General features: G+C 38.7%; 1 protein-coding gene across 2 annotated transcripts; it reads left to right on the top strand.

Annotated features, from left to right (window-relative positions):
• The first annotated feature begins 661 nt into the window (after positions 1-661).
• On the top strand, positions 662-27539 carry FAM91A1 (family with sequence similarity 91 member A1). Of its 2 annotated transcripts, XM_065753498.1 has the most exons (24): positions 662-824; positions 2875-2959; positions 4003-4154; positions 5300-5357; positions 6534-6601; positions 7452-7565; positions 8601-8691; positions 9813-9875; positions 10856-10962; positions 11730-11768; positions 11892-12004; positions 12333-12451; positions 12837-12949; positions 13159-13245; positions 13997-14129; positions 14807-14955; positions 15464-15598; positions 17416-17529; positions 18126-18198; positions 19839-19988; positions 21313-21420; positions 21710-21833; positions 22899-22968; positions 24381-27539. In XM_065753498.1, exons 1-24 carry the CDS (start codon positions 753-755, stop codon positions 24573-24575), a joined length of 2532 nt encoding a protein of 843 aa, XP_065609570.1. In that variant the 5' UTR covers positions 662-752; the 3' UTR covers positions 24576-27539. The 2 variants fall into 2 exon arrangements, with proteins under 2 accessions (XP_065609570.1, XP_065609571.1); XM_065753499.1 differs by lacking the exons at positions 21710-21833; positions 22899-22968; positions 24381-27539 and having other exon boundaries at positions 21296-21382.
• Positions 27540-27815: the final 276 nt, after the last annotated feature.

Genomic DNA, 27815 nt, shown 5'->3' with positions numbered 1-27815 from the left:
CTGAAGGTTCCTACCAAGAAAGCAGAACAGTCCCACCAATGAAACTGTCCAAGCCATTGGCCACAGGCTCACCTGCTTTCCCTTGTTTTTATTTATTCATCAAACAATCCACGAGTGTTAAAAACAGTTCCTCCCACATCTGTAATTCGCTGACAGCAAGAAAATACTTTTGCATGGAAAACTGGCACTAATTTCGACTGATAACACTCTGCACAACACATAAAAACCAGTTCCTAAGAGAAGGCACTCCCTGACCACATCAACCCGCCGATTTAATGCCCTGTTCGAGCAGGATGGTGCAGCTGGCATTCAGGTCCGCAGGTTTTCATCCCCAGGCTTTGCAGACCCTGCACTGGGGCCACACTCCGACGAAGTAACCCAGGGGTACCGCTAAAAGAAGCATTCCTGCTTGTTCCACGTCATGAAACTCTTCCTCCTGCTCCAGATTCTGCCCTCACATTGAGGGGCCACCAGCATAGGGGCGGCAAGTGGAGGGAGGGTCGGAAGGAAGAAACGAAAGACATCAGTCCGCACGAGTCCACCCAACGCCGCATCCCACGCATCCCGCATACGCACCTCCCTCCCGCCCCACCGGAAGTGACGGATGATCACTTCCGGGGCCGTGACGCGGAAGCAGAGGCAGCGGGCAGGCAGGAGGAGGAGGAGGAGGAGGCGGTGAGGGGTCAGAGCGGCCCCGGCGCTGGAGCGCCCCCTGGTGGCGGGGCCCTGCGGCGCGTCCGGCTCCCCTCGCCATGAACATCGACGTGGAGTTCCACATCCGCCACAACTACCTCTGGGCCCGGCTGCCGGCCAGCGTCAAGCAGGTAGCGCCGGGCAGGCGGCCCCGGCTCCTGACTGCGGGCAGCGCTGTGCGGGGAGAGGTGGCGGCTCGGCCCTGCCCTGCCCTGGGCCCACCGGTGGAGAAAGGGCTGTGGGGTTCTGGTGGAGGGTTGGAGTGTGTATGGCTGGAGAGGGGCACATAGGTGTGGTGTGGTGCCCGTCTGTGGGGGGAGGGGAGCTGGAAAGGGAATTTGGGGTCTCTGTGTGGGAGCAGAAGAGTGAGCGTCTCTACATCGTTCCCTGGGGACAAGCTGACCGAGTGTGGTGTTGTCAGAGAGCGGTGCTGCTATGTGGTTAGGGAGCTGTGCAGTGTGTGGCCCGGGGTAAAAAAAAGCACCTCATGAAAGTTTGATAATGCTGGGCTTCACAGGTCCCTGCCAGCAGCAAGCAGGTATTGTGTCAGGCCGACAGGAAAGCTTCCATCTCTGCTCCAAAGCTGAGTGCTGTTTCAAGCAGGTGGTGGAAAACGACTCCTGCACTTGTACAAAGGATGGAGAGGAAGAGTAGGGACTGCAGGCCCTGAATAGTTAACTTCATTGTATTTGAGGTAGTCCCTCTTGCTGAAGAACATGAATGGTGATTTGCATTTACTTGCCCAGCAGAGTGCCATGCTGTTGGTTATACGATTAGGGTGGAATATACAGCACTGCATAACATGTTCTTTCACTTTATGTAGCTTCTGGAATTCTGTTGTATTTAGTTTTAGAATATTCTTTAGTATTTCTGTACTTGGAGAAAATACTTCAAAGTTAAATCAGTTATGGATCTTGCCTGTGACTGCATTTCTCTTCTTGAATGCTTGGTTCTGCAGTATGTGGGTTTTGTGCTTGTTTGTCCTGTATATTCACAGAATTGCAGAGTTTGGAAGGTAGCTCTGGGCATCTTTGTGTCCAACCCTCCTGCTACATCATGTTCTGTACAGTAGGTCCATCCAGATGGGTCTTGATATCTCCAAAGGAGACTCCACAACCCCTCTCAGCAGCTTGTTCTGGTGCTCCAAACCTTACAGTAAAGAAGTCCTTCCTCATATTTGTACAGAACTTCCTGTATTGCAGTTTTTGACTGCTGCCCACTATTCCACACCAGTGAAAAGAGCCTGGTCCAATCCACTGGATTCCCACACTTGAGATACTTATTAAGAGTGATAGGATTCCTTCTCAGTCTTCTTTTCTTAGGGCTGGATGGATCCAGGTCTCAGCCTCTCCTCAAATGGGAGATACTCCAGGCCTCTAATAATATTTGTGTACTGCTGCTGGACTTTCTTCAGTAGTTCCCTGTCTTGATCTGGGGAGCCCAGAACTGGACACAGTATTCCAGATGTGGCCTCATCAGGGCAGAGTAGAGGGGGAAGAGAACTTCCCTATAAAGTACTTTTTAATCTAAGGGTCTTCTGTAACATGAACATCAAGGGAGGGAACTAGGAGAAGAAAACCTGCTCGCTTTTTAGTAGAGCAGAAGAGCAACGTGAAGAATTTTGCAGGACGGTTTTTGAAATAAGGCATTTAAAACATTAACCAAAGTTCTCTTTTTATCTTGGTTTGGGATAGTCAAGCACTGTACTGTATTTACGTCTTAATCTTGTGACCAAAGATCACTTGATAGCCTACTTGTGGGAAGTTACAGCTGAACTGTTTCATTATTTATTTCATTATAAGCTTCTTAGGTGCCATAGCTGAAACTTTCTGTTGCTCAGTTACTGATTTGTGTTGCACTAATTCTGGGCACTTCTTCAAGGCTGCAAGATGCTGAATGCTTGGTGTAATGCTCAGTGCTTCATGTCACCTAAAAGAATGTTTATAACCTTTGATGAGAGGTTCCCTTTTTGGTCACAATGGCTGTATAATTTGACATCTTGTATGGATGGACCCATTTAACTAAAGATACTCTTTACCTCGTTTAGAAACTGAAGATACTATCACTGTAATGAACAGGGACTTGCTAAATGACAAATGCCTGCAAATACTTCCTTATGAGGCGCTTTGCTCTAACTAAAGCAGGTTTTTTGCACGTCTAAAAGACTTTTCTATTTTTAAGGCTCTTGGAAACTCTCAGAGGGAATATGAAAGGCAGGTTGTACTCTACAGCATCCGCAATCAGTTACGGTACCGGAATAACTTAGGTGAGTAAAGAAGCTAACTTTTAATTGCTGCCCAGATCTCTGTTTAAGATTGTCTTTACTGTAAAGCTGCAAGAACTAGCCCTGTTTAAAGGTCCCTCTATCCCTGAAATATTTCTAAGTGATAAAACATCATGAGAAGTCTAAGCGTCTGAGTCCAGACTTGCTTGCAGGCTTCCATTTTATTTTACATTGACTGCATCCAGTCCTCTTTTACAGTAGATAATAATTTCACTAATGAACATAAAATTTTCCAGAGCCTGCATGGGTTGTCTCTGTGGGCCACTTCCAGGTAACGTGTGATATAAATCTGCTCTGTTCTGATGTGTAATGGCTCTGAAAGTGCTTACATTGAATGTAGGAATCTCTGAGCACTAAATCCCATATAGCCCTCCTTTATTTTGTTTTTAGAATCATGGCCTGGGTTGAAAAGGACCTCAGAGTTCATCTAGTTTCAACCCCCCTGCCATCGGCAGGGTGGCCAACCACTAGAGCAGGCTGCACAGAGCCACATCCAGCCTTGCCTTGAATGCCTCCAGGGATGGGGCATCCACAACCTCTCTGGGCAAGCTGTTCCAGTTCCACCAGCCTCTGAGTGAAAAACTTCCTCCTAACATCTAACTGAATCTCCTGTCTTAGTTTAAAACCATTCCCCCTTGTCCTGTCGCTATCAACCTGTGTGAACAGTCATTTCCCCTTCCTGTTTATATGCTCCCTTCAAGTACTGGAAGGCATCAATGAGGTCTCCCCAGAACCTTCTCTTCTCCATGCTAAACAAGCGCAGTTCTCTCAACCTTTCCTCATAGGAGAGGTGCTTCAGCTCTCTGATCATTTTGGTGGCCCTCCTCTGGACCAGTTCCAAGAGCTCTGAGTCTTGTGCTGGGGGCCCCAGGGCTGGATGCAGTACTACTCCAGATGAGGCCTCACAAGAGCTGAATAGAGCTTTTAGCTTTCTGTCAATCTCTGTTACACTATTAATCTTCTGTTGAGACATTTTTTGACTGAACTTGATCTAACAATGCAACTGTTCTCCTCTTTTCTTGTAGTTAAGCACGTCAAGAAAGATGAACGTAAATATTACGAGGATCTATTAAAATACAGTCGTGACCATCTGATGTTGTACCCATACCATTTGTCTGACATAATGGTGAAAGGGCTAAGGGTAACGCCGTTTTCATATTACACAGGCATAATGGAGGTGAGTGCAAAAATATGGTGAGAAATGGTGTATTACGTCTTAGAGATGTCAGTGTTGGCCTTGGAGTGTATGCAAGCCAGTGTCAAGTGGTTTGTTTGTGGGTAGGAAGTGCTAACAAGTTGCAGCTTTTAGATAACTACCTGTACCTGCTATTTTTTCCACTGTTGTACCAACATAAACCTTTCAAGAAGTGGACTTGGTCATTTGGAGCTGGGTGGGACTTATGTTTAGGCCCATTTTTTTTATTGATCCTTGAGATTTGTGATTCTTAATTTCAAACTGCTTGTGAAATACCCCATTCTGTTTAATTAACAAAACAAAGGGAATTTTGCTTAAAAAAAATAACACGCAAAAACAGCAAAACAACAAAGAACAGCACATTTGTGCGGTTGTTTTCCTCTTCAGAAATGGCACTTGACCATATCAAAAGCTTTTTCTGTGAGTACTGAGATGGCTCTGTTTTCTGTCAGCTCTCTGACAGGCTTTTTGTTCTCTTTGGATGTCAGAGAGATGAGGGTGAGAATTGTCAAGGGTAAAGATGAGAGAACTTGTGGGTTGAGATGAAGATAGTTCAGTAGGTTAAGCAGAAGCTGCATGCACAAGCAAAGTAAATAAGGAATTCATTGGCAGCTTCCCATCAGCAGGCAGATGTTCAGCCATTTCCTGGGGCTCATCACATGTAATGTACTTGGGAAGACAAGTGCTGTAGCTTGGTACATTCTCTCTCCTCTGTTCCTTCTTTCCTGCAGCTTGTATTGTTGAATACCACGTCATATGGTGTTGTCGTACAACATCTCTTTGGACAGTTTGGGTCATCTGTCCTGATTCTGTCCCCTCCCAGCTTCTTGTGCAACCCCAGCCCCTTCTCTGGCAAGCAGTCTGAGAAGCTGAGATGTCCTTGAGTCTGCATAAGCACAGAGTTCCGCAGTAGCTAAGGCACTCATGTATTGTCAGCATTGTTTTGATCACAAATCCCAGACATCTTCCACGACGAAGAAAATTAACATTATCCTAGCCAGAGTCAGTGTCCTGACTTTAATAGATTTCTGATTTAATTTCAATTTTTTTTTTAAGGCTGAATTTTACATTTGCTTCTCTGAAGCAATGACGTTCTTGTTGCAATTAATTTTTCTTGTCTTTTTAAGGATATAATGAACAGTGAGAAAAGCTACGATTCGTTACCCAACTTTACTGCTGCTGACTGTAAGTATTATCTAGCTGCAGAACTGCTTGCAATGAGGAAGGATCTTCTGAAAGTGGATTTGTGGGGCATCTGTTTGCTTGAACACAAATATGTGAATGAAGGTGTAGAAGCATTTCAGTAGTGTTTATTAAGGAAGGGGTGTGCTTTGCATGCAATGTTCTGTCTCTGTGATGAGCACAAGAATTGGACTGATTTGAGTACTACTAGGCATGATACAGAACCAGCTTTTATCCTTGCATATGGTTCCTTATTGTTTGTTTGGGCTTCTGGGTTGTAAGTCTTACTGGCTGTTGTGTTATCCAGATGAGCACTTTCCCACTGTGCATTTTGTGTTGGTCAGAAAGCTTTGGAAAAACTCTGAAAGGCTGTTGGCACTGTTACGAATTAGCACCAGTAGACGAAGAGGAATGATGAACAAGAAAAGAGAATGTACAAGAAAAGTATCATTTTGTGATGCTCCTAGATGTGCCAAATGTGTTGTCTTGCTTTCTGTTAGACTGTTGTGGGCGCAAGGAGGAGAGATTAAGGATGTGAACACGTAACCTCATGCTGAATTTGAAGGAGAACAGAGTGATTGCCCCTTAACAACAGAGGCAGGATATGGGTTAAAGCTCCTGAGTAGTTTTCCAATATCTTTTCATAATTTGTTAATGGTTGAAGGCTAGCAGTTAGAGAGTTAAAATTCTGATTTACTTTAACAGAGCTGGATCTTAGTCATCTTCCTTAAAGGCTTATGTGGCCTTTTGTGCTCTAATCCTTAGTTTACAGAAATCAAGTGCATGGTGTGACAGTAGGGTAGAAAAACACCCTGTTGACCAAAACAGGTACAACTTTAGTTCTCGTTTTGAAGCATGTTACTCGTTGAATTGAAGGCAGAAGAGAAAGGAGTTGGTTTATTTCCTGCTACCCTGTGACTTGAGAGAAACTGGTTACAGTACACAACCTATGTAAAATAAATGAATAGGGATAGATTGTGGTTTTTAGATGCAGATGGTTCTCAGCCAAATTTATTTAGGACCGAGTGTAGTTCCTCCAGGTATCCTTTTATTTTGGGAAGAAGGGGTAAGTAAAAGTATTAGTTAGGTTTGATAGTTAAGTTTGATTCTTTGAAGAAGATTTTATGTATCTTCAGCTTAAATCCCACCAAGAAAAATGGAACCTTGATTATTTTCCAGGTCTAAGACTTCTTGGTATAGGAAGAAACCAATATATAGATCTAATGAACCAATGCAGATCTTCAAAGGTAAGATTGTTGTTATTTTCCTCTTTCCTCCCTCACCCATAGGACATTATTTTAAAGGAAATAGTGGAAAAAATTCATGGGCCTTATTAGTTTAATGTTAGAAGGAATTGAACACAACATAATATATCTCTTGTTATTTTCTGTTTCTACTGAACTATTTTCTGCTTCTTAAAAAACAAAACAACAACAATAATTATTAAAACCAAAATAGACTAGAGAACAGGATATTCAGCATTACTTAAACAAACAAACCAAGAAAACCCGTAAAAGAACCAACAAATAAAAGGGTGTCCACCAAAATACAAACTTGACATAGGGAACATAAAGGTAACAACTGTACAGTAGAAGAGAATGGGGAGGGAACTACTGAAATGTATAAATTAACTGTACCCTTTGGTTTTTCTTTCTTGTACTGAAATTTATTGTACTTACTGAGGATATGGTGTCTTGGTCTTTTAAAGTAAATAAACTTTGTTCTTAAAATAGATTCTAAGACTACTGAATTTATTTAAAATAGACAAATTATATGCTTGTCTGCTGTTCTTAGACTTGATCTTAATGCATTTAGGTTGTGTCTCTAACTAAAAATCACACTATGAATACAGATACATGTGAAGATTACTTCTGACAGTATCATGTGTAAATAATTTTTTTTCCATCCCATTCTCATATAATCTGAGGGAGAAGGGAAGCACATCTGTTTCTGCTCAAGCCTTTAGTAAAGGGCAAGGTTAATAGTATCTATGTGTCCAATCTGATTATAATGTACTTAAAAATCAGGTTGTATAAAGGTTGCCTGCACATGTGAAGTGCTATTTATTTCTATCTCAAATGGACTGTACCACTGCAGAAATTTTTCAGAAGGAAAACTGCGCGTGATCTGTTACCTGTGAAACCTGTGGAGATTACCATAGAAGCTTGGTGGGTTGTACAGTCTGGCTACATCACTGAGGATGACATCAAGGTACTTCAGTACAGTTTCAGCTCTAATTTTGGTTGAATACTGATAGTTCCTGAAAACAGGCTTCCCTTTGTGTATTCTACACAAACATTGGTTGGAGATTGGAACATTATAACAACTCTTATGGAAACAGAAATTGAAACTGGTGGAAGTAGTATAATTCTTTGTTGGTATATTCTGCCCCCTTCCTCCTTTGTGCTTTGAGTCATATACAGTGCTGAGGTTGCTTTGTGTCAGCAAAACTGGGAACTGAAGTGTGTGCTGCTCTGCTTTATAGGGAACAAGCAGCAAAATGTGCCTTCTTAAATGTCACGTTTTAGCTTTGGCATATTGGTTTTGACTGTATCTTCACCTTCAGTTTAGAGTGCTAGTGGACCTTATTTGTTACTCATCTTCATTTCTGCTCCTCTTGTGTCTTTGTTTCATTGATTGCAGTTGGAAAAACTTGTGAGCTGGCTTAACATTTTATCATTGTTCTACTTTCATTTTCACAGTATCCTATTTCATTCTCATAGTTTGTCTACAGTCAGCTATATTCTCTTGGTCTGTATTTAATTCCTTTTCTGTTGGTTTAGATTGGAGCATAGTTAAGGCAGTGATGGAAACTTCCTTTGACTGTTACTGGGAGTATCTTGGACAGTGGTTACTTACATTCTGACATTCCAAAATAGTTAACCTGAAGCGAATTACTTTGATATTGAAATTTGCCTCTTTCTAGAGTGGTTCCAGTTGCATTTGAACACTTAATTTAGAAGCAAAGCTATTATTTGATATTGTAAAACACCTTTGCAATTAAATACTATTCCTAGAGCACATGTAACATTGTTTGAGGACAAGGGTAAAAACTTAAGTAAGAAATTCAGTGAATTTTTCAGTGCAAACATTTTAATGAAGAAAGTAGTTTTACTTTCTGTATTTTTTAATTACCTGTGACTGTTCTGAATGTGAAATGTTCATGTTTTTTGTTCTGTTTTTTGTTTTCCTTTGAGTGGCATTATTCAAGTTGCATAACAGACTAATGGTGATTTCATTTACTAGATTTGCACTACATCGGAGAAGTCAGCTATTGATAAGATAATTGATTCAGGTCCTCAGCTTGCTGGTTCACTAGACTTCAATGTAGTTCACAGTAAGTGTTCAATTGACATTCCTTTTCTGTTTATAGATATTGCTCAGCAAGTTCAGAGAGCAGTGCCTGAAAACTTAGGTATGAAAGAATTGAAGAAAGTTAAAGTTTGGGAGGATGTGGAGGGAAATACTCAAGAGTTGTACAGACTGCAGTCTTAACAGTGAGCCATTAGAAGGTGTTGCTCTGATATTATTTCAAGTAATTTAACACATTTCTTTCTTAGGATCTGATAGTAAGGGCTCAGGGAGGGAACAGAGAGTGTATGAGAATGGGAGAAACTAAAAATAAAAATGACAGAACTGCTGTTGTTGGGAGCTAAAACTTCACTGTTTGTGGGGTCATTCACAACATCACTGTGCAGCCTGTTCCAGTGTCTCACCACTGTCACAATAAAGAATTTCTTCCTAATATCTGTTCTAAATCTACCCTCTTGGTTTAAAACCATTTCCCCTCACCCTCTTGTTAACTTCCCCTATAAAAAATCCTTTCCCAGCTTTCCTCTAGGCCCCCTTCAGGTACTGGGAGGCTGCTGTAAGGGCTCCTTGGAGCCTTCTCTTCCCCAGGCTGAAAAACTCCAGCACTCTTTACTACAAGCTATTGGTAGGATGATGAGACCTTTGGAAAAGCATGTGATGACTCAAAAAGTGCTGAGGGAAGTGGCGACCCTGCAGGCCCTGTTCAGGGAAGTCTCTTGACACTGGAGGAAGCATTGCCTTTCACCCGTAGCACCACTGGGCTCACCACTGGGCTCACGTGCAAAGCACTTGGTAGAATGCCAAAGATTGCTCTGTGTGGACCACGTGGCCAGAACCTGACTAGAGTGGCTATCATATGTAGCTGCTCCAATTTCTGGTCATTCTGTTGTGCTCTGTTGTCCTGAAAGTAGCTGTAAAGCTCCAGATATACTCCATTGAACTTAAGTAAAGAGCTCTGTTTTAGAGTAACACCTGCTGAATGTTAGTTCTGGTTTATTGAGTGTGCATAGCAAAATAATGTTGTACTGTATAAGCTAATTGGAAATGCTGCTTTACATTCTGAACTGACTGATGGGAATGTGTCCTTGTATCATTAGCACTCTGCAAAATATATTTTTCTTCAATGATTTGCTTTCTTTTATACAGGCTTGTATAACAAAGGGTTTATTTACCTGGATGTACCAATATCTGATGACAGCTGTATAGCAGGTAACTAAATATTTTTGTAGTATAAACCTAGATTTTCTTGATTTTATTTCAGTTGTTCACTAGTTGTCTTAGAAGCTATTGCTTATATGCATGAGTTTGATTGAACAAAGAATTTAAACTATGAGAGTTTTTCCCAACAAAATGCTCTTCTACCATATAAAGACATTAGTGTTATTGTACACAGGACTTTCCCAACTTGAATTCATACTTAGATATCTATATTAATTAGAACATAAGTTGAGATTGTTTTAAAGATTCACAGTACGACTTAAGTACTGTGTGTCTGTAATGAAAAGGAATCATGATGTGAAGGAATATAACTGCCTTGCTGAAAGGACTTGAGAGTTTGGTTCCTATACAGCTTTTTATTTTCAGCTTTTTTTTTAAATTTTAATAGATATGAGTTCCACCCTCTATGTTTTGTCACTTCAGTTATAGCTGTATGTAATGTCTGGGGACAAGGTAGGAGCTTAAACTAGTGCAGCATATGGCTACCTTTGAACAGCTCATTCTGTGCTGAGCCTCAAGGGTTTCTGAGTTCAGTGTAATCTGTGAAGATGAGCATTTTTGAAACCTGCCTGTGGAGAACTACATGCCATTACTGTAGAAGAGATCAGTTAAGCAAAGGGCTCTAAATACAAGAGGGTTTCTACTTAAATACCAGTTTAGTGTTTCTAAGACCTCTGTGGAAGAGAGTTGACGTTTTTTTTCTTGTCGTCATCCTCCAACCCTCGCTCACTTTTTTTCTTGTTAGTACTAGAAAATATTTTGACAACCATTACTTTCCATAAGGACTAGGAAAATTTTTAATACCACATAAACTATCTTTAGGCTTTTATTCTTTGAGACTAGAGAAATATAGGTGCCATGGTATAATCGTAACAAAATTACCACCATACAAATTTTATGTTGTGTTTTATATGGTTTCAGTTGAAAAAAGAAAATTACCAAATTGTAATCTTGCAAATAATTCTTTTCAGTGCCACCCCTTGAAGGTTTTGTGATGAACAGAGTGCAGGGTGATTACTTTGAAACACTCCTGTACAAGATATTTGTTTCAATAGATGAACACACTAATGTGGCAGAGGTAAGTAAAACTCACCTCGTGTCATGATGTTGGGAAAACCATGAAAGGGCCCAAGGCACACTGGTGAAATGCTGAAGGCAGAAGTATGGATAGATATCAACAATATAAGTATTGTCTGAGTTGTAGAGTTTGAGATAAACTCGTTTTCTTAGTATTGAATATAACTTCAGTAGTGCTGCAGGCAATATACACCTTCAGTGAAGCAACTCCATCTGCTGGAGCGAAGTTATATGGGAATAATTTATACAGCTTGTTCTATACTGGCTAGAATTGAGTTTATTTTTCCTCTGTTTCAACCAGATTGGTTCTGTTTTGTTCGTGTGAACTAAGAATTTCTTATAGTGAAAATGTGCAATGTGTTGACTTAAAGTAGGAATGTAACTTTTGCATAAATATTAACAGTTTTAATGAACTATCTTTTCATAAGATCTGATTCTCAAAAATGTGTGAGGGAAAAAGTATCTGATAAATACCTAGTAAATGCACATCTTATTTTCTTCTCTGTATATCTTACAATATTAACCTAGAAATTACACAGTAGAAGATAACCTTGTATTTCTTCTGCATGCTTTTAAGTGGAACAATCATGGGACTTCTTCCCATTTCTTTTCCCCATTGCTTTTGGTCAGAACAAAATTGCTTCTGCCATTACAGGCTGTGTTTAAATCAAAGAGACAAAACCAACAAAAAGATGTTGAAGCCCAATAATGGTGGATTACTCTGCCTTATCAATTTTGCATTCTTGACTTTTCTTTTTTTCTTTTTAGCTTGCAAATGTCCTAGAGATTGACTTATCTTTAGTAAAGGTATGTGTGTTGCGTATCTGTTACTTGATGTGAAAATCTCAGTGTCTTGCAAGTTGGCTTCATGGCTGGGTTTCATATTGCAGTTCCTTACTACATTTGTGTACTTTCTGTGTCTTTCTTCAGAATGCTGTGTCCATGTATTGTCGATTAGGCTTTGCTCATAAAAAAGGCCAGGTAATAAATCTGGATAACCTTCATCCATCATGGAAGAATGTTCCTTCAGTGAACAGGCTGAAGTAAGTGTTTGCATTTTTCTACAAAGTGTATTTCTCTTTGGAGAGAAAGCTAGAACCCAAATCTGAAGTAGAGATTATTCTTGAGCAGTGGTGGTTTGATTTTTCTTTTTCAGTTCTGTTATTCAAAACCTGGTATTCAAACCACCAACTAAACTTTTCTGCTGAAGCTAAAGCAGGACTCTGAGGGCCATCAAGTGGACTGATTTAGGGCTCAGAAACATTGAAAGGCGTGTGTTGGGCATGCCTGTGCTTGGAATACTAGCACTGTAAAGGCAGAGAGAGTTCTCTGGTGCTACAGATAGATATGGATTTTAATTCACATTAATAGGAGTACTTTGGATCCTCAAAAGATGCTGCTTTCGTGGGACAGTGGGGAAAACAGAAGTCCTGTACAGGAAGCTGGGTCATCAGCCACAGATACAGATACCAACAGTCAAGATGATCCAGGTTAGCACTAACAGTGAATCTAATATATTAGAAGTAATTGTTTCATATTTATAGCATTGTGGGCTGTAAATGGGTCTATAAACAAATGTAAATTCTGTGAGTCTCGTTTTTTTTTTTGGTACGAATTATACAGTGGGGGAGGTCTAAGTCTTGGTTTATTCAGGCTTATTGTAAACAAAGTATTTTGCTTATTTATATTTTGAATATTAGCTGATGAAATGATACCAATATGTGAACACTGATCATTCAGCAGTGATAAGGGAATTCTGTTGTACTCAGTGTGGTATTAACTGAGGCTTTTTGATCATTTTAAGTAGTTGTACAACTTGATGTTTTTGTGTTTGTCAAATGTGATCATGTATCTTTTTTTCTTGTTCTCCATTAGCTGAAACAGCCAGTGTGAGCAGCCTGAATCTGTCCAGTGGACACACAAAGCGCATTGCCTTCCTGTTTGATTCTACCCTCACTGCCTTTCTAATGATGGGAAATCTTTCACCAGTATGTCTGAATGGTTCAACGTATTACACTAAGACTCAATGTGTTGAGATTGAAAATGGTTTTACTTCTGTATTATATAACTTTCAGTATTTTAAAACTTTTAGATTGTATGGTGGCTAAGAAACACTTGGTCAATAAAAATTCTATTTGCCCATTTTCTTTTCAAAGAGCTAAGACAATTTTGATTTTTTTTTTCTTTTTAATTCCAGAACTTGAAAAGTCATGCAGTCACTATGTTTGAAGTAGGGAAACTATCAGATGAGTCTCTTGACAGTTTCTTGGTGGAACTGGAGAAGGTAATGTGTTGCATGTGTGGCCACATGTTTTTTCAGCCCTAGTGTAAAGGGAAAAAAAGCCTTCAGTATTTTCATTTGGAAGACTGCTCTAAGAGTCTCGTTTAGCAATATAATGATATGAATACAATCCTCATCATACCAAACCTAAGTGGTTCAATTGATATGTTGATTGTTTACTGCATTGACACTGTTAGTGACTTTGTGGATCATACTGTGCCTGCATGTGAATGTGTTGAATGTCTGGTTAGCAAATTGAATTCAAGAGTCCCCATGTCTGTGTGTACATGGACCTGCAATAGGGCTTGTTTGTTAAATACAAATTACCTTCTTTTAGTAAGATATTAATATTTTTGAAAATCTGTGTATTGTTTTTGTAGGAAATCTTGACCATTACATTATGGAACGTTTAACCAATCCACCTTTTAAAGATAATTCTAGAGGGAAAACTGTAGGATTGTGTAGGATGGCTGTGCTGCTAATTACAGTATTCTTTTATACCAGTCAGGAGTACTGGAAATTTAAATCTTTTTGCTTGAAGACTGATGCATGGTTCAGATTTATAGATGACTTTATGTGCTTTCTGACAATTGGACTAACGTGTCCAAGACTCGCTTGTCATTTCATAGTTGCTGTGTGTAACCTTTGGGGTTGTTATGCAATTAAAAAGCTTTAAAATTATTTTTTTTTTCCTGTTGTGTAATGAATGCTTGGGCAATGCCATTTACATGCATTTATTTTGCTTCTTTTTTAGGTTCAAAGCACAGGTGAAGGGGAAGCACAGCGATACTTTGATCATGCACTTACACTGAGAAACACAATACTGTTTCTGCGGCATAATAAAGACTTAGGGGCACAAGCTGTACAGCCTGACCAACCCAGTAACGGTACCGTGAACTCTTCTGAGGAAATATTTTGAGTATCTTTACTTATCTGCCATGGCCTCAGCTGTATCAGAAGGCAGTCAGTACCCTGTTTGATTTAAGAGTATTTTGAGCAAAAAAACCCCATAATTTTGTTCTATGCGTTTGTGGTGCTGAGTTGTCATGTAGAATGACAGGTTTGGTGCACAGGTTTCAACTTAATGTCCAGAGCGACAAATGAAATCTCAATGGTGGCAAGACAAACTTAACTTGAGGAAGGGTGTGGTTTTATATTGTGTGCTTCTGAAGGCTGTCATAAAAGAAGTAATCCTTTTATTCAAGTGGAGTTTTCTATGAAAAAAAACGATTTTCTAAATTAGGAAAATGAGTGTATTCTTTCTAACGAAGATAGGTATTTGTAAAATCTTGCCTAACTTCTCTTTTAGTAATTCTGTGTGCTTTTCTTTCCTGGGATCAGTTAGTTGGTGAGGACAAAGTTGTAGCTCTCTGCCAGAGAATCCTGTATGACTCAAGCTGCTGAATTTACTGGGATTAACTTGAATAACTCTGTACGTAACTTAAAACTTTGTTTTGGAAAATACTATATTAATGGCTTAGAGGATGTAATGGAAAGTCTGAAATCATGCTTTAGATTTTATGTTCCATCTCAAATAGTCAAGAATCTTACATTCTTGTCACAGGATTTCCCTTGGATCTCTTACGATGTGAGAGTTTGCTCGGCTTGGATCCAGCTACCTGCAGTAGAGTTCTCAACAAAAATTATACCCTCCTGGTTTCCATGGCACCACTCACCAATGAAATTCGACCTATTAGTAGCTGTACACCCCAGGTGAAAAAATAACTAGGGGAAAAAACAGTATCTAGTAATACAAATATTTCTGTAGGTTTGTTTCATAAATGTCTGCTGTGTCTTCAAAAGATCCATAATTCTTGGCATATAGAATAGTATTGCAATTACTCTTAATGTTTACTGAGTAAAATGTGAATACTTACTGCACTTCAATAAATTAAAAATTTACCTATCAAGGTAAGGTTAACCTGAGATGTTTTATTCTTGAACTTGTGCTGATATAAAATTACTGTGAAGAGAGCAAGTACCTAAAATGTAATAGAATCATAGAATATTTTGGTTTGGAAGGGACTTTTAAGATCATTTAGTTCCAACCCCCCTACTAATGTCATCTCTTCTCAGTAAATTAACACATTTGTACTCCTTCCTGTGCTGTAGAATTAGCGTGGCGTTTCTTTTAAACTCTCAATTATTAAATTATATCTGTACATATAAGAATTGCAATAATAGGCTCTTTTTTTTTTTTTTTCCCAAATAATCTCTTCAGCATATTGGACCTGCAATACCAGAAGTCAGTTCAGTTTGGTTCAAACTGTATATTTACCACATAACTGGACAAGGACCACCCTCTCTATTGCTCTCTAAAGGAACGCGTCTTCGAAAGCTTCCAGATATTTTTCAGGTAGTGTATGTCTGAATTTGTTATCTCTGTCCTCTCTTAACGTTTCAGAGATGTGCCGTACACTAAGGAATTCATACACAGTTGTAATCTGAGGTATAATAAAGTAGCTGTTGTACCTTTCTTTGGAGCAAGTTTTACGTAGTATAAATTCGTAGAGTCATTTGAGTTGTAAGGGACCCTTAGAGGTCATCTAGTCCAACTGCCCTGCAATGAACAGGGACACCAACAGCAGGGTGCTCAGAGCCTGGTCCAGCCTGACCTTGAGTATCTCCAGGGACAGGGCATCCACCACCTCTCTGGGCAACCTGTTCCAGTGCTTCACTACTCTTACTGTAAAAACCCTTTACCTTATATCCACTCTACATCTCCCCTCTTTTGGTTTGAAAGCATTCCCCCTTGTCGTAGTACAACAGACCCTGCTGAAGAGTCTGTCCCCTTCTTTCTTATAACCTCCCTTTAGAAATTGAGAAGCTGCTATCAGATCTCCCCAGAGCCTTTTTTTTCTCCAGGCCCAGCTCTTGGTATGTCCAATTCAAGCATGAGAGACTTTAGGTGATATTTCTTCCCGTTCTGGCCCTCAGTGGGACTTGTGTCCCACAAAGGAGTATTGTCATTTGGTAGCCATGGTAAATATAGTTGTGAGTGACCATGGCAATGTTTAAACTTAGCAAAACAAAAAAAATGTAATATCTATTAACTGTAATTGACATGCAGCAGACATGTAGCAGTGTTTGTGTCTCACTGATCACAACAGAGTTCACAAAGTAGTCTTGTTCAAATTTATAATAGGAGTGTGTTCTCTGTACTTCACATCTCTTAATTCAGAGTAGACACTTGAGCTGAGTATGCTGCAATAGCATGGAGGCGTTCAGAGGGGGATGTGTATTCTTGAGATGTACCCACATCAGCAGTCATCTCTGACTCTTGGATTAGTAGATGGATTTTTCATTCCTTCAGCCTCTTTCAGAAATCTCTTCCCTTCCCCTTCGTGTCCTCTCCGATTTGGAAAATGTTGTGGGTACTTCTGTTGAAGACTAGTTTTCAAGGAACATAGGATTAAATTAATCAAGACATATACAGCAGAAGGTGTTCTGTAAGCTCGATTGAAACTTAAATGGGTGGTAAATAGATTATGTATTTTCATTAATAAAAAGCATTCAGTGTGGCAGCCTTGGAATATTTCTATACTGATCTTTATTTTCAGAGAGCTGATGGGTCTTTTTTTCCTGTACTACTTGATTTCACATTCTGCATTATCACAAACCTGTTTGAGGCCCTCCCTTTTGTTTTTTTAAACTGCGTACTGATACAGATACTTCTGTTATTTTGCAGTGTCATCTTCTTGAGAAACTGTTGAGACATTTCTAAAAATCTTATAGGTATTTTCATTCTCGAAAACTGGGAAGTTTGTCAGTGTTCTTTGCTCCGTGTCTCTTTCCTTTGTATAACTGTTTTGGGGTTGATGTATCAGTGCTCTCTTTTGACAGCGTTATCTTAGCTTTTATTTAGCACTTGGATTTATTTGGGATTATTTTCCTCTCATATTTATTAGGAGAATGCTGCAAGGGTCACCTAGTTCCTTAGGGGCTGTTGACAGATATATTCTACTCAAACTACCATCTTAACTTTGAGATTGGCAAACTTCTGTCTTTACCAGAAATATGAGCGTGACTGGTCCCTGGTGGAGAGTATAATGCTATAGAGTTATAATCTTCAGTAACTTCATCATTGTAACAGCATGCTATTAGCCTAACTACAGCATTTCACTTTGTGCTTGGAGAGTCCATTATGACTGTAAATAATCTTCTGTCTCCTAGGGTTATGATCGCTTATTGATAACGTCTTGGGGTCACGACCCAGGAGTAGTTCCTACATCGAATGTGCTCACAATGTTGAATGATGCTTTAACACATTCAGCTGTTTTAATTCAGGTACTGAATATACTCTATAAATGATGAAAACATAATGTTGAGTGAAGCTGTTATATGGAAGAGGAGATTAAGAATGTAGGAGACCTATGCTTTTTGTTGGGAGCTGAAAAATACATTCAGCTTTTTTAGCCATTGCTGCTGTGGTTCATGGGGGATAAAGGCCATATGTTTTGAACTGGATGCGTGTTACACGTGCATTATTACATTATGAGCAAACGTAACAGTTTCTCTAACTGAAAATAAGATACAGATTTATAGGAGCTTTGGGGATTGAGTAAACTGAAATGAAAGTGAATAATTCACGTCTTTTGGATGATAGTGGTGTATAAGGTAACTGAGAATATGAGCCATTATTCTAGAAACTGCTCCCCTTCAATGAAGCTTAACTTAATATGTTTATTCTCATGCATTTTAGGGGGAAGAGGATGGGGCGTCTTAGTCAATCTATTTATTTCAAGAATTTTAATATATAAATATTTCTATGTTTGTTTCATCAGCGGGACTGGTAGCCTTTAAAAGAGAGCATTGTTAGGGCTAAGCTAAGCTGATGAGTATAGTTTTTTTTTTGTGCCTGATATGATTTTCTTGATGTTCAGGGGCATGGCATGCACGGAATGGGAGAAACTGTACATATACCTTTTCCATTTGATGAAGCTGAGCAGCAGGGAGGTAACTTTATTTAACATAATCTCTATGCACTGAATGTTACCTTGTGCAGCAAGGTTGTGACAATGCTTGTAAAACAGATTTTCTAGTAATTATGAGTCAAGTTAGATGAAAAAATTGAAAGAATGCTTAAATTATTGACAGGTCAGTCCTGAGCTTGTGGATGTGGTTTATTCCTTTCTCTATTCGGTCACATTCGGGATGTTTTATCTGGACTATATTCTCTTTCAACAAAGGCACTTAAGTAACTCCAGCAAACACTTCTAGATCTTTATTTGTATGTACTTATTAATTAGTGTATTTGTTAATAACAAGTCTTCTGTATATTCTTTTGTAAAGATTACTTCTGTTCAGCATTTCTTAACTATGAGAGGTGAAACCAAAAGGAAACAGTAATACAGGAACTATTATGGAGGATTCCCTAGTGAAGGAAGAGCTTTGTTAGCAAATTCTTCAAATTCTTCCTAGTTCATCTGAGTTTAAAAAGAAGAAATTAGCCTTCTGATAACACCTCCTTGGTGACAGGAGGCTTTTGATAGGCCGTAGGGTTTCTAGCTGAGAGTTGTCCTTGAAGTGTGAATTTGCAGATAAGAAATCTAATATTAGACCACTAGAAATAAAGCTAATCTAAAAGTTTGATTTTTAGTAGGTTCAAAATGGATTGTCGTTATATCTGTCCTTTCTGGGCTGTTTTGTTGACTTGATGGTAGGGGAAACATTCTGGGATTAAGAAGTCAGAGTTGAAACTCCTTGCTACCCTCTAGTACTGTACTATAATTCTTCAGAATATCAGATCTGTGGAAGTTCTTGTACTGGATTTTTCATAAAAGACTGTGACACTGAAAGAGTTGGGCACTGTTTTTAACTAGGTGAACCTAGCCATCTCTGCTGTCTGTGTGCGAGACAGCTATCTTCTTAAGTGTTACCCCATGTCCACCAATGTGATGAATAATATGTAGCATTAAGGGAGACAAAAAACCCAGATAAAAAAGTTTGGCCTAGACATGAACTATACAGCTATAGAGGAGTTTTTTGCTAAAGTAAACTGGTGTCAACGGTTTACGGGCAGGTTTGGCCCGGTTCCGTGACGATTGGTGCAGGGGACCCACGGACCCACGCCCCAGGAAAGGGGAAGGGGGAAAGGGAAAAGGGGAAAGGGAAATGGGCCTAGGAACAAAACAGCGGCAACGATCTGAGGAGGAAAGCTAATTTACTAAATAAGATATCGGAAAAGCAAAATAACACAATATAATACAATATAATTGGAATTAAAGCTAATAAATAAAATGAGCAAGAGAGAGTGTCCGATAAACCGAAGGCCTTACGCTAACGCTGAAGGCGGACGGCAGCGAGCACCCACTGCTGAGTCGATCCCAAAAGGAAAGAGAGTGTCCCGTGACCGCAGACAGTTTTTATCTTTCCCTCTGAGCGTAAACACGTAAGAACGCAAAGCATCGCAAAGTCCTCTGGGGAATGGAGTTCTTCTTCTCTTCTGAGACAGGTATACCTGGAACTATCGATGATCCACGGAGCTGGAGCATTAACTCTTTAACTCTAAAAGCACTACATGATGTTATGATGTGGAATACCAGTACCAAAAATCATAAAACCATGACAACTGGGATATGTTTTCTTTCTTCTAGACTTCTCTCGTGTGAACATGGGCATTCATTCAGCTTTAAAGATTCTGAGAAACAAGGTAGACTTGCAGCATTTTTGTGGCTATGTCACTATGCTGAATCCTACAAGTCGGCAAGCTAACAGGAAGCTGAGTGATGCTTCTGATGGAAGAGGTTAGTTAGAAGTCATTTTTTTGTGTGTGTGTGTTCTGTTAATTTGCAAGCAGTAAAGTTGAGCAAAAAATTACACGCAAAGGACTTGGATTTCTACACAATATAGAATCATACAGTGGTTTGGGTTGGAAGGGACCTTTAAGATCATCTAGTTACAGCGCCCCCCCCCCCCCCATAGTCAGGGCCCCCTCCCTCTAGACCAGGTTGCTCAAATCCCCATCCAGCCTGGCCTTGAATACTTCCAGGGAGGGCACACCCACAGCCTCAGTGGGCAACCTGTTTCAGTGTCTCATCACCCTCACAGTAAATAATTTTTTTCTAATACTTAGTCTGAATGTTCTCTTCTTCAGTTTAAAGCCATTTCCCCTCATCCTGTTGCTACATGCCGTTATACAACGTTCCTATCATCCAACAGAGAGAGGAACCCAGTCTTGAGTGTAAATCTACTGCCAGTAGGCTTATTCCTAATTGCTCCTTGAGCCTGGATTAGCAAATACATACTGAAAATCATTGGACTAGAATAAGCAGCAGAAGAGAGGAAAAAACATCATTTAAAAACATTAAAATGTAAATTGTGTCATTTTCATGTGCCAGAATTTATCTTTAGTTAGTGTTAAAGATTCTTAAGTAGTTCTTTAGTCCTAAAATCAGTGAGACCTTTTATCTCTCTTTAACATTTATTCCAGTTTAATATATGTGTAGGTTGCTCTGAAAGTAATACCTATTTATTTCCGTGGAAACAAAAAACACTATAGCACTCTGTGGTAGAGCAAATTTTCAGCTTATTTATTTTTTTTCAACATAGGCACCCCCCCATTAGCTATGTATTTTTGCCAGTGATGAAGAACCTGCATGCTGCTCTTGTAAAAATCTGCAGCAGAGGATGTAACCCACTATTGCCACTGCTGAAATGCACCACCCACCTCCTCACCATGCTCACATCCAGTGTTCTGTCTTCATAAATGTTCAGCAAGTGTCTATAAGTGTCGAAGTGTATTACTTTTCCTTTGTGAAGTAGTTCAATCCCACACCTCTGCTTCATATGCACTTCCATGTCAGATTTGTTTTGTCAGACTGTCCCTCTGCTGCCATCTGTTGTATGGCTACAAAATTAACAGTATAGGTGAGATGGTTCAACTCTTGTGCCTTATCACCAACATTTGCCTCTGACATTGTGAACCAACATAATAAAATAGGAGGCATTATTTTCAGAGCAGTTCTTGTATATGGCTTTTGGGCAAAACTTGTGTCAAGTTCCTTATATGAGTGGATAATTAAACATATACTCATCTAAATGTTTATGTAAGGCTTATTTTACCTCTAGGAGATGCTGATCTAGCATCAGGATCTGATGTAAATGGGAGTACAGAGTCATTTGAGATGGTAATAGAAGAAACATCAGTGGATTCTGCAATCAAGCAAAGCCTTGAAGGTAAAATCATGACAAATATTTAGTACTAAACATTCTCCATCTAGTAAGATGCCTTCTTTTTAGGGATCTGAGCACATATTGTTGAAGATATTGTCTGAGATAAGTACAGTAGTATTTTTACTACTTTAAATTCAAATTCTCTTTAATCTTCAAGCAGTTCAGTCAATGAACTGCATCAAATAAAGTATGAATTCTTCTGTTGATCTGAGAGAATAGATGTAATCTGACAGAATTAGTTCTGGGAACAGTATTTGCTTTCTGTTTTTGTAAAATTTCTTTCTCTCTTTAGTACCCACATCAGAACTGGAATGGATTCCTCTGGAATTATGCTTTGGCATTCCTCTCTTCAGCTCTGAGTTGAATCAGAAAGTCTGCAGAAAAATTGCCACTCATGGGTTATGTAGGAAAGAAAGGTGAGCTTTATTTTACTATAGGTTACAGGTTTAACAGCTACAGGTTTAACAGTTGTGTTATGACCAGAGTTCCTGCAAAACGAGTTGAGTACCTACAACTTGATAACAATTGAACCAGGACCAGTTTAAGTTTCATAGGGTTCCTCATTCAAGCGTGTAAGGTGGTGATGTCACTTTTTGACTTAAGGATACCAGCTGTAATGTTAATACCTAGTGGACCTTAGTCCACTTAAAAAAAAAAAAAAAAAAAAGGCTTATTTGTTGGTTTTTGCAACGTAAAAAATAAATTCTTTTTAGTAAACTATCTGAATGTCACATAAGTTTAGAATGCCTTCCTGGTCATCTCCCCTTCCTGGCCTAGCACACTTCTTTACCACCTGCCCCCTCAAAAAAAAAAAAAATCACTAATAGTGATTGGATGTAAAATGCTTTTGGTTTTGGTGAAAATTTTCTTGACTCTTGATATTTTATTTCCTAAGCTTAGTGCTGCCTTGTGATCAAGCTAACTTCTGCTTTTGACAGCAGCTTTTCTTTCTGAAAGATTACTCATCCAACAGTGTGCTTTTTGTTTTTCTGTAGGATGTAGTTCTGGAAACTAAGTAAACAACTGCATGAAAACATAGCTTAGGGATTTTATTACAGTAGCTGACTTGCTTTTAATGGTGTGTCACTTATCTGCTTCTAAAGCCCACAACGATGTCCTTGATAAGAACAAAACATGGTGCAGTCTAATTTATTAATATATTTTACATATAAAAATATTTTTCAACGTAGTAGTTCTATTTTAACATAATAAAATAGGAAGATATAATTTGGCTGGCTGAACTCAGAAGCATGTGAGATGATTTGAGCACCTCATCAGTGCTAATGTTATTGTCAGGCTTCCTGTCTGAAAGCTTTTTGTTTTTCTCACATAATGCCTGGTACTACAAAAGTGAGTTTTCAGTGGTTTACCATGACAATTCTTTATGATTTAACTGGAGCATCTTGGGAGGTTGGAAATTTATGGTGTGTACTTTGATTTTCTGTATTTGTACGTAGATTCTTCTCTTTTGCTTTTGACAGCCTTCAAAAACTGCTACATTCCAGTAGAAAGCTGTCCTTACAGGTCCTTAATTTTGTTCATTCATTCCAGGTAAGGAGGAATAACCAAGTAGTAAATAATTCTGTTTGCTATGTGATCTTGCTCTCCACTTTTCTGTTCAGCGAAGAGTAACAATGTGCGTGGTGTTTAGTTTTTATTTTTTTCCTTACACTCTTGTAAGTGGCAACTGTATTAAGTGCTGTAAAATTCAGATTCTACTAGTAGCAAACCATGAGGTCTTCCCTTCCACTTTAATACACTTACTTAATCTTTTTATCTTAATTTCCATATTGTGTGTAATTAGTTGGTGCAATTAGGTGGGTTGTTTTGTTTATTTCTGTGGTACTTGTACAGCAAAATTATTTGCATTCTTTTTGTTATAACACAGCATGTTCTGGTGGCTACTTGATTGCTTCTTAGGTAAATCAGGGGGATCACTACAAGCTGTGGATTTGCTGATGCTTTGAGATGCTTTGTTATCTGCATTTCAAGTCAATTGTTTCCTTAGCAAAGATAGTAGCATATCAACATGTATCCTATACCACTATACTCTTGCACTTCTCCTAAGCTCTTATAGCATCTGATGATGAATTAATATAAATATGTAAAAGTACAGATGCTGGGGGAATCTTTAAGGGCTAAGGCAGAAAGTGAGACCTTGCATAGCAAGCAAGGAGAAGTGCGTGCTCCACAGCCTTCTACAGTTCTGCATGGAAATATTTGCTAGCAAATGCATCCACATGTAACGTGGAATCTACAGAGTTGCTTATGCTTTGATATATTTGTCTAAGCTTCTTTCAATAGGATAAGGAACTAGTAGGTTACTTACCCTAGGTAGTGTGGATGGTGTGATCTTCAAACCATTTCTTGAGGAGAAAGTTGGGAGTTTTCCAGAAGTTTTGAAGCCTTAAAAACCATCCATCAGTCTCATGTGACTTCTTCCTAACCTTTTAGATGCTGTCTCTGAGATGCACTTTGTATATAGGTAATTATCAGTGTAGGGAGGGAAAAAATGCTGAAGTGATTTTTTTTAAGCTGAGAAAACCAAACTTATGGGAAATAACTACTCATGGTATGATCAAGTTAGTACTTTTGAATACATATACACCTCCTAGCATAATACAAGATTGCAGCAGTGCTTAACACATTCAGACTGATATAATAGCTGTCATGAAGATTTCATAGTATATTCACTTTGCTAGATCTTCCCATAATTTTTAAGTCTCAGCCCTCCATGAAGGCTTCTTGAAACCTAAATATGTACACACAGATGTAGTCGAGGCAACTGTGTGCTTATTTCCTGCTTTCCTTTGTTAGTTCTGTTTTTACTTTCATAATGATATGGAGTAAGCACGCTTCAGAAATACTATATTTTCTGATTGGAATAGCTTGTTATATTCTAGCTGTTAAATCCTTCATTATTTCTCTTGTTTTTAAGACAGTTTTTTAATTTTTGCTTTTAGGAAGGTACTTCAACGCTGGATCAGCTCCATGATGCTGGTTGTTCAAGTTCAATTCTGCAGCCAACTTCTGCAGATATGGGTGTTCCACTTCCTGCCAAGAATCTCATGTTTAAAGAAGGTGTATTATCTGAATGGAATGGACGGTCCCCTTCCTCAGTTTTTATTTCAACCACACCTAAGGAACAGGTCAAATAGGGATTCTGACACATTGATCACTCAATGCCTTTCTTCTATTATGGTTAATTTATAGTGCCAACCACTAAGAAGTGTACTGTTGCTGCAGCATAACCCGTATAAAAGTAGTGTTAATAAAAACATGCTGTGTTGCAGTATTGGGGAATTGCTTAACTGTCTAGAACTTGTTACTCATTACTGCGTATCTTGCTGCAACAGAGAGCTTTTTAGCTGTCAGCACTATTTTTATCTTGAGACAATCTTTCTTTTATAAGTAAACATGCTGTTTGTAGGCTTTCTGATGATTGTTGAATTTCTATGCTGTCACCACAAAATTGCAATAGTAGTTTTCTATGTTCGTTACTCAGACATAAATTCTGTTTAGTTTTGTACTGTATTACTGAAAGCCTTTCTGTATAAAGGTAGGAGATTTGGCTCTTCCTCTAGAAGCTCAGTGATACCAACTGTTTAAAAAATGTATCACGGTGATACAGGGCATTAAGAATTGTTGAGTTATGTAGTTCACCCTAATACTGTGGCCTTGACAGATCAGCATAGTATGAAGAGATTTGATGCTTACAGGGTCTATGTTAGGGCAGGCTTGAAGCCCTGTTGATGATTAAGGCCATTCTGAAGATGGATGGTGTGCTTTCATCTCTGGTAAAATTCAGTGGACATGTGGAATTATGGGAAGGATGGAATGGTTGGCCCTCTCTGTAAAGTTCTTCATAACAATGGATTTGTCTTGTTCTATGTGTGAAACCAGGAATTGTAGATTTGGGACACACTGTGAGTTGGTTCCACGTTGTTGTTTGACACTGCTGATGACACTGTGGGAAAACTCTTGATGTTATAAGTCAACTTTAAGGTAGATAACCAGATATATTCTGTTGATTAATGTTTGAAAGTAAAGATCTCTTAATTTTTTCATGACTGTCCCTAACAAGGGAAGATAGCAGCAGAGGATGTGTATGCAGAGACTTCTCTGAATCTGTTTTCTTTTTAATCATTAGCTGTTCATTCTGACAGACATTAACAGTGCACTGTTTCATCTAGTATGTTGTTCTGGCTCTGTTTGTAGGGGCTGATACTATGCGTCGTGATTTCATTTTGTTTATATTAGGCATTAACAACTTTTTTCCAGCTTAAAAGAAGTCTGTCCATTTTAGTGCACAAGGAAAACAAGAGATGTGGAATACTAAGACCAGTAATCCAGGTGACTAACTACTCTGCCAACTCTCTTTGCTGGAACTGCCTTGATAATAAGTAATTAAAAAGAAGAGAGATAAATATCCTGTCTTTACTAACCTACATTATGTAATGGACCAAGAATTTGTGGCATTGATGATGCTGCAAATTAACGAGAAGGAAAATAAAGTTTGGGTTTGTATCCTGTTCTTTATAGCTGTAAGAAAAAAAAAAATGACAAGTTTGAAAAAGGGAAAAATATACCGCAATAGAATAATGCAGTGACTTCAGCTGGAACTGTGAAAGTCCCTTTATTTTCTCCTTGGCTTTATATACATTCCTGATGTGTAAGTTGGAGACTTGTGCTTTAAGGAACTGGAAGTCTGTAGTACTACAATTTGCTCAGTGCTGCTCTTTTTTTTTTAATGTATTTTTTGTAAAACATCTGTTGAATTATGTGTTTTACCAACAGCAGCTAAATTTAGTATTCTGTGTAAGTTACAAAGCTAGATTACAGAAAATTATTTACACTACAGTTACTTTTGTACTGGAAGTGATTATTTTTTCATAGTCTTTTTTAAGTTGTCTTATTTTCTTCAAGGGAATTAAAGAGGAAATGGATGTCAGTCTGCTAGAAATCGCAGAGAAAATAGGTTTACTGTGAGAGGTGTTATATGAAGATTAATTCAATATTGAGTGCTGTAGGGGAACTAAGAAGTAGACTGACTTACACTTTCAGTACCATAGGCGATACTTTCAGTGCTGCAGAGAACTGTAATAGATGAGCTAGTTTGGCATATTGTATTAAATTTTGTCATGCACGGTGTCTGTACAAGCACAGAATTGATGATAGTACAAGTTAAATCTGCTGTATGGAAGTCTAAGAATGGATTAAAGTGTCTGTTCTCACACTGCATACTTTTCAGTGTTACTAAGTGAAGGATGTTACTAGGTTCTAAATAAAAGTAGTCTGCTCTTCAGAGTTGTTTAATACCCACAAATCTTGCGCTTCATGGAGAAAATTCCAGATATGTTGGTGGTTCTTAGAAATCAAGCTACTCTAATTTAGTGCTTCAACACTAGTTTAGAGCTTAAATGTTCCAGTCTTCATATCTGAAGTTTACTAAATAGGTTGCAACCAAAGAAGTCCATAGAGTACCTGAAACTCGACAACATTTCCAGTGCTTGGGATGGTCCAGAGACTCAAAGTATGTGACTTTTGTTTTAAATGTGGTGTAAAAAAAATAAGGTCTCCAAGATCTTCATACCAAAAGAATCTATTTTATATTGTATTGCAAATAAAGTCTAATGAAATCAGTTTCTTTTCTTCAGGTAGCTTTATTGCCCGTTTGGGAGAAATCTCACGTGTTATAAAGTTGTAAGTTATTTTAAGTTTGTCTTGAGCACAACCTATTTTTAACTTGTCAAGGTTGGCTTTGCACTCTGGCGCAACTCATGTAGTGGTTATTCCAGATGAGCGTACCTGGAGATCAAAGGCCAACCAGGAAATGTGTGTTACTTGTTCTCACATTTCTGATCATGATACATGATTTCATTTTTTTCTCATTTCTACCATTGTTCTCCGATTTTCCTTTTGCTTGTACGTTATTCCTAATGGTTTGTATTTCAAAGGTTTTTAAAGTACGATTGTAACTGAATACAGCTGGATTCTTCTAGTGTGACATTCTTAGCATTATACATTGAAATGTACAAAGTCTGTGTTCAATTAAATTATTGGCACATGTAACAATTGTTTACAAATAAACTGCCGTAGGTCAAACCATGTGCAGAATCATTCATGTGAAGTAGTTTTTTTTTCTTGTGCACAGCAATGAAATATCACCTTATCATTGCAGTGCTCAAGACTGCCCAGTGTTATTAAAATATCTTTCCTATATGCATGTGCTCCTGCAGAAATGCATTTATCAAGGGAAAACGTTTCTTAATGTAGTCTCTTCTATATCCTGTGCTTAACCTCTGAGAAGGGAAATATAAAAAGTTGTGTGTACCGTCTCCAACTTCAGCCATAGCCTGTTGTGTTTAGATGTTGTTTAGGTAAGACAGTACCTGTGA

This window comes from Cyrtonyx montezumae, unplaced genomic scaffold (assembly GCF_038088225.1).
Source record: "Cyrtonyx montezumae isolate F1298 unplaced genomic scaffold, pur_monq_1.0 scaffold_8, whole genome shotgun sequence".
NCBI lineage: Eukaryota > Metazoa > Chordata > Aves > Galliformes > Odontophoridae > Cyrtonyx > Cyrtonyx montezumae.
This window is presented reverse-complemented; position numbering and strand designations above follow the sequence as displayed.

What these genes read in the sequence shown, in the direction of transcription:
- FAM91A1 (XM_065753498.1), top strand. Translation starts at nt 753, where the DNA reads ATGAACATCGACGTGGAGTTCCACATCCGCCACAACTACCTCTGGGCC. An exon ending in TCACTGAGGATGACATCAAG is followed by an intron (nt 7,566 to 8,600) that starts GTACTTCAGTAC and finishes TTCATTTACTAG; the next exon opens with ATTTGCACTACATCGGAGAA. An exon ending in TTAGTAGCTGTACACCCCAG is followed by an intron (nt 14,956 to 15,463) that starts GTGAAAAAATAA and finishes TAATCTCTTCAG; the next exon opens with CATATTGGACCTGCAATACC.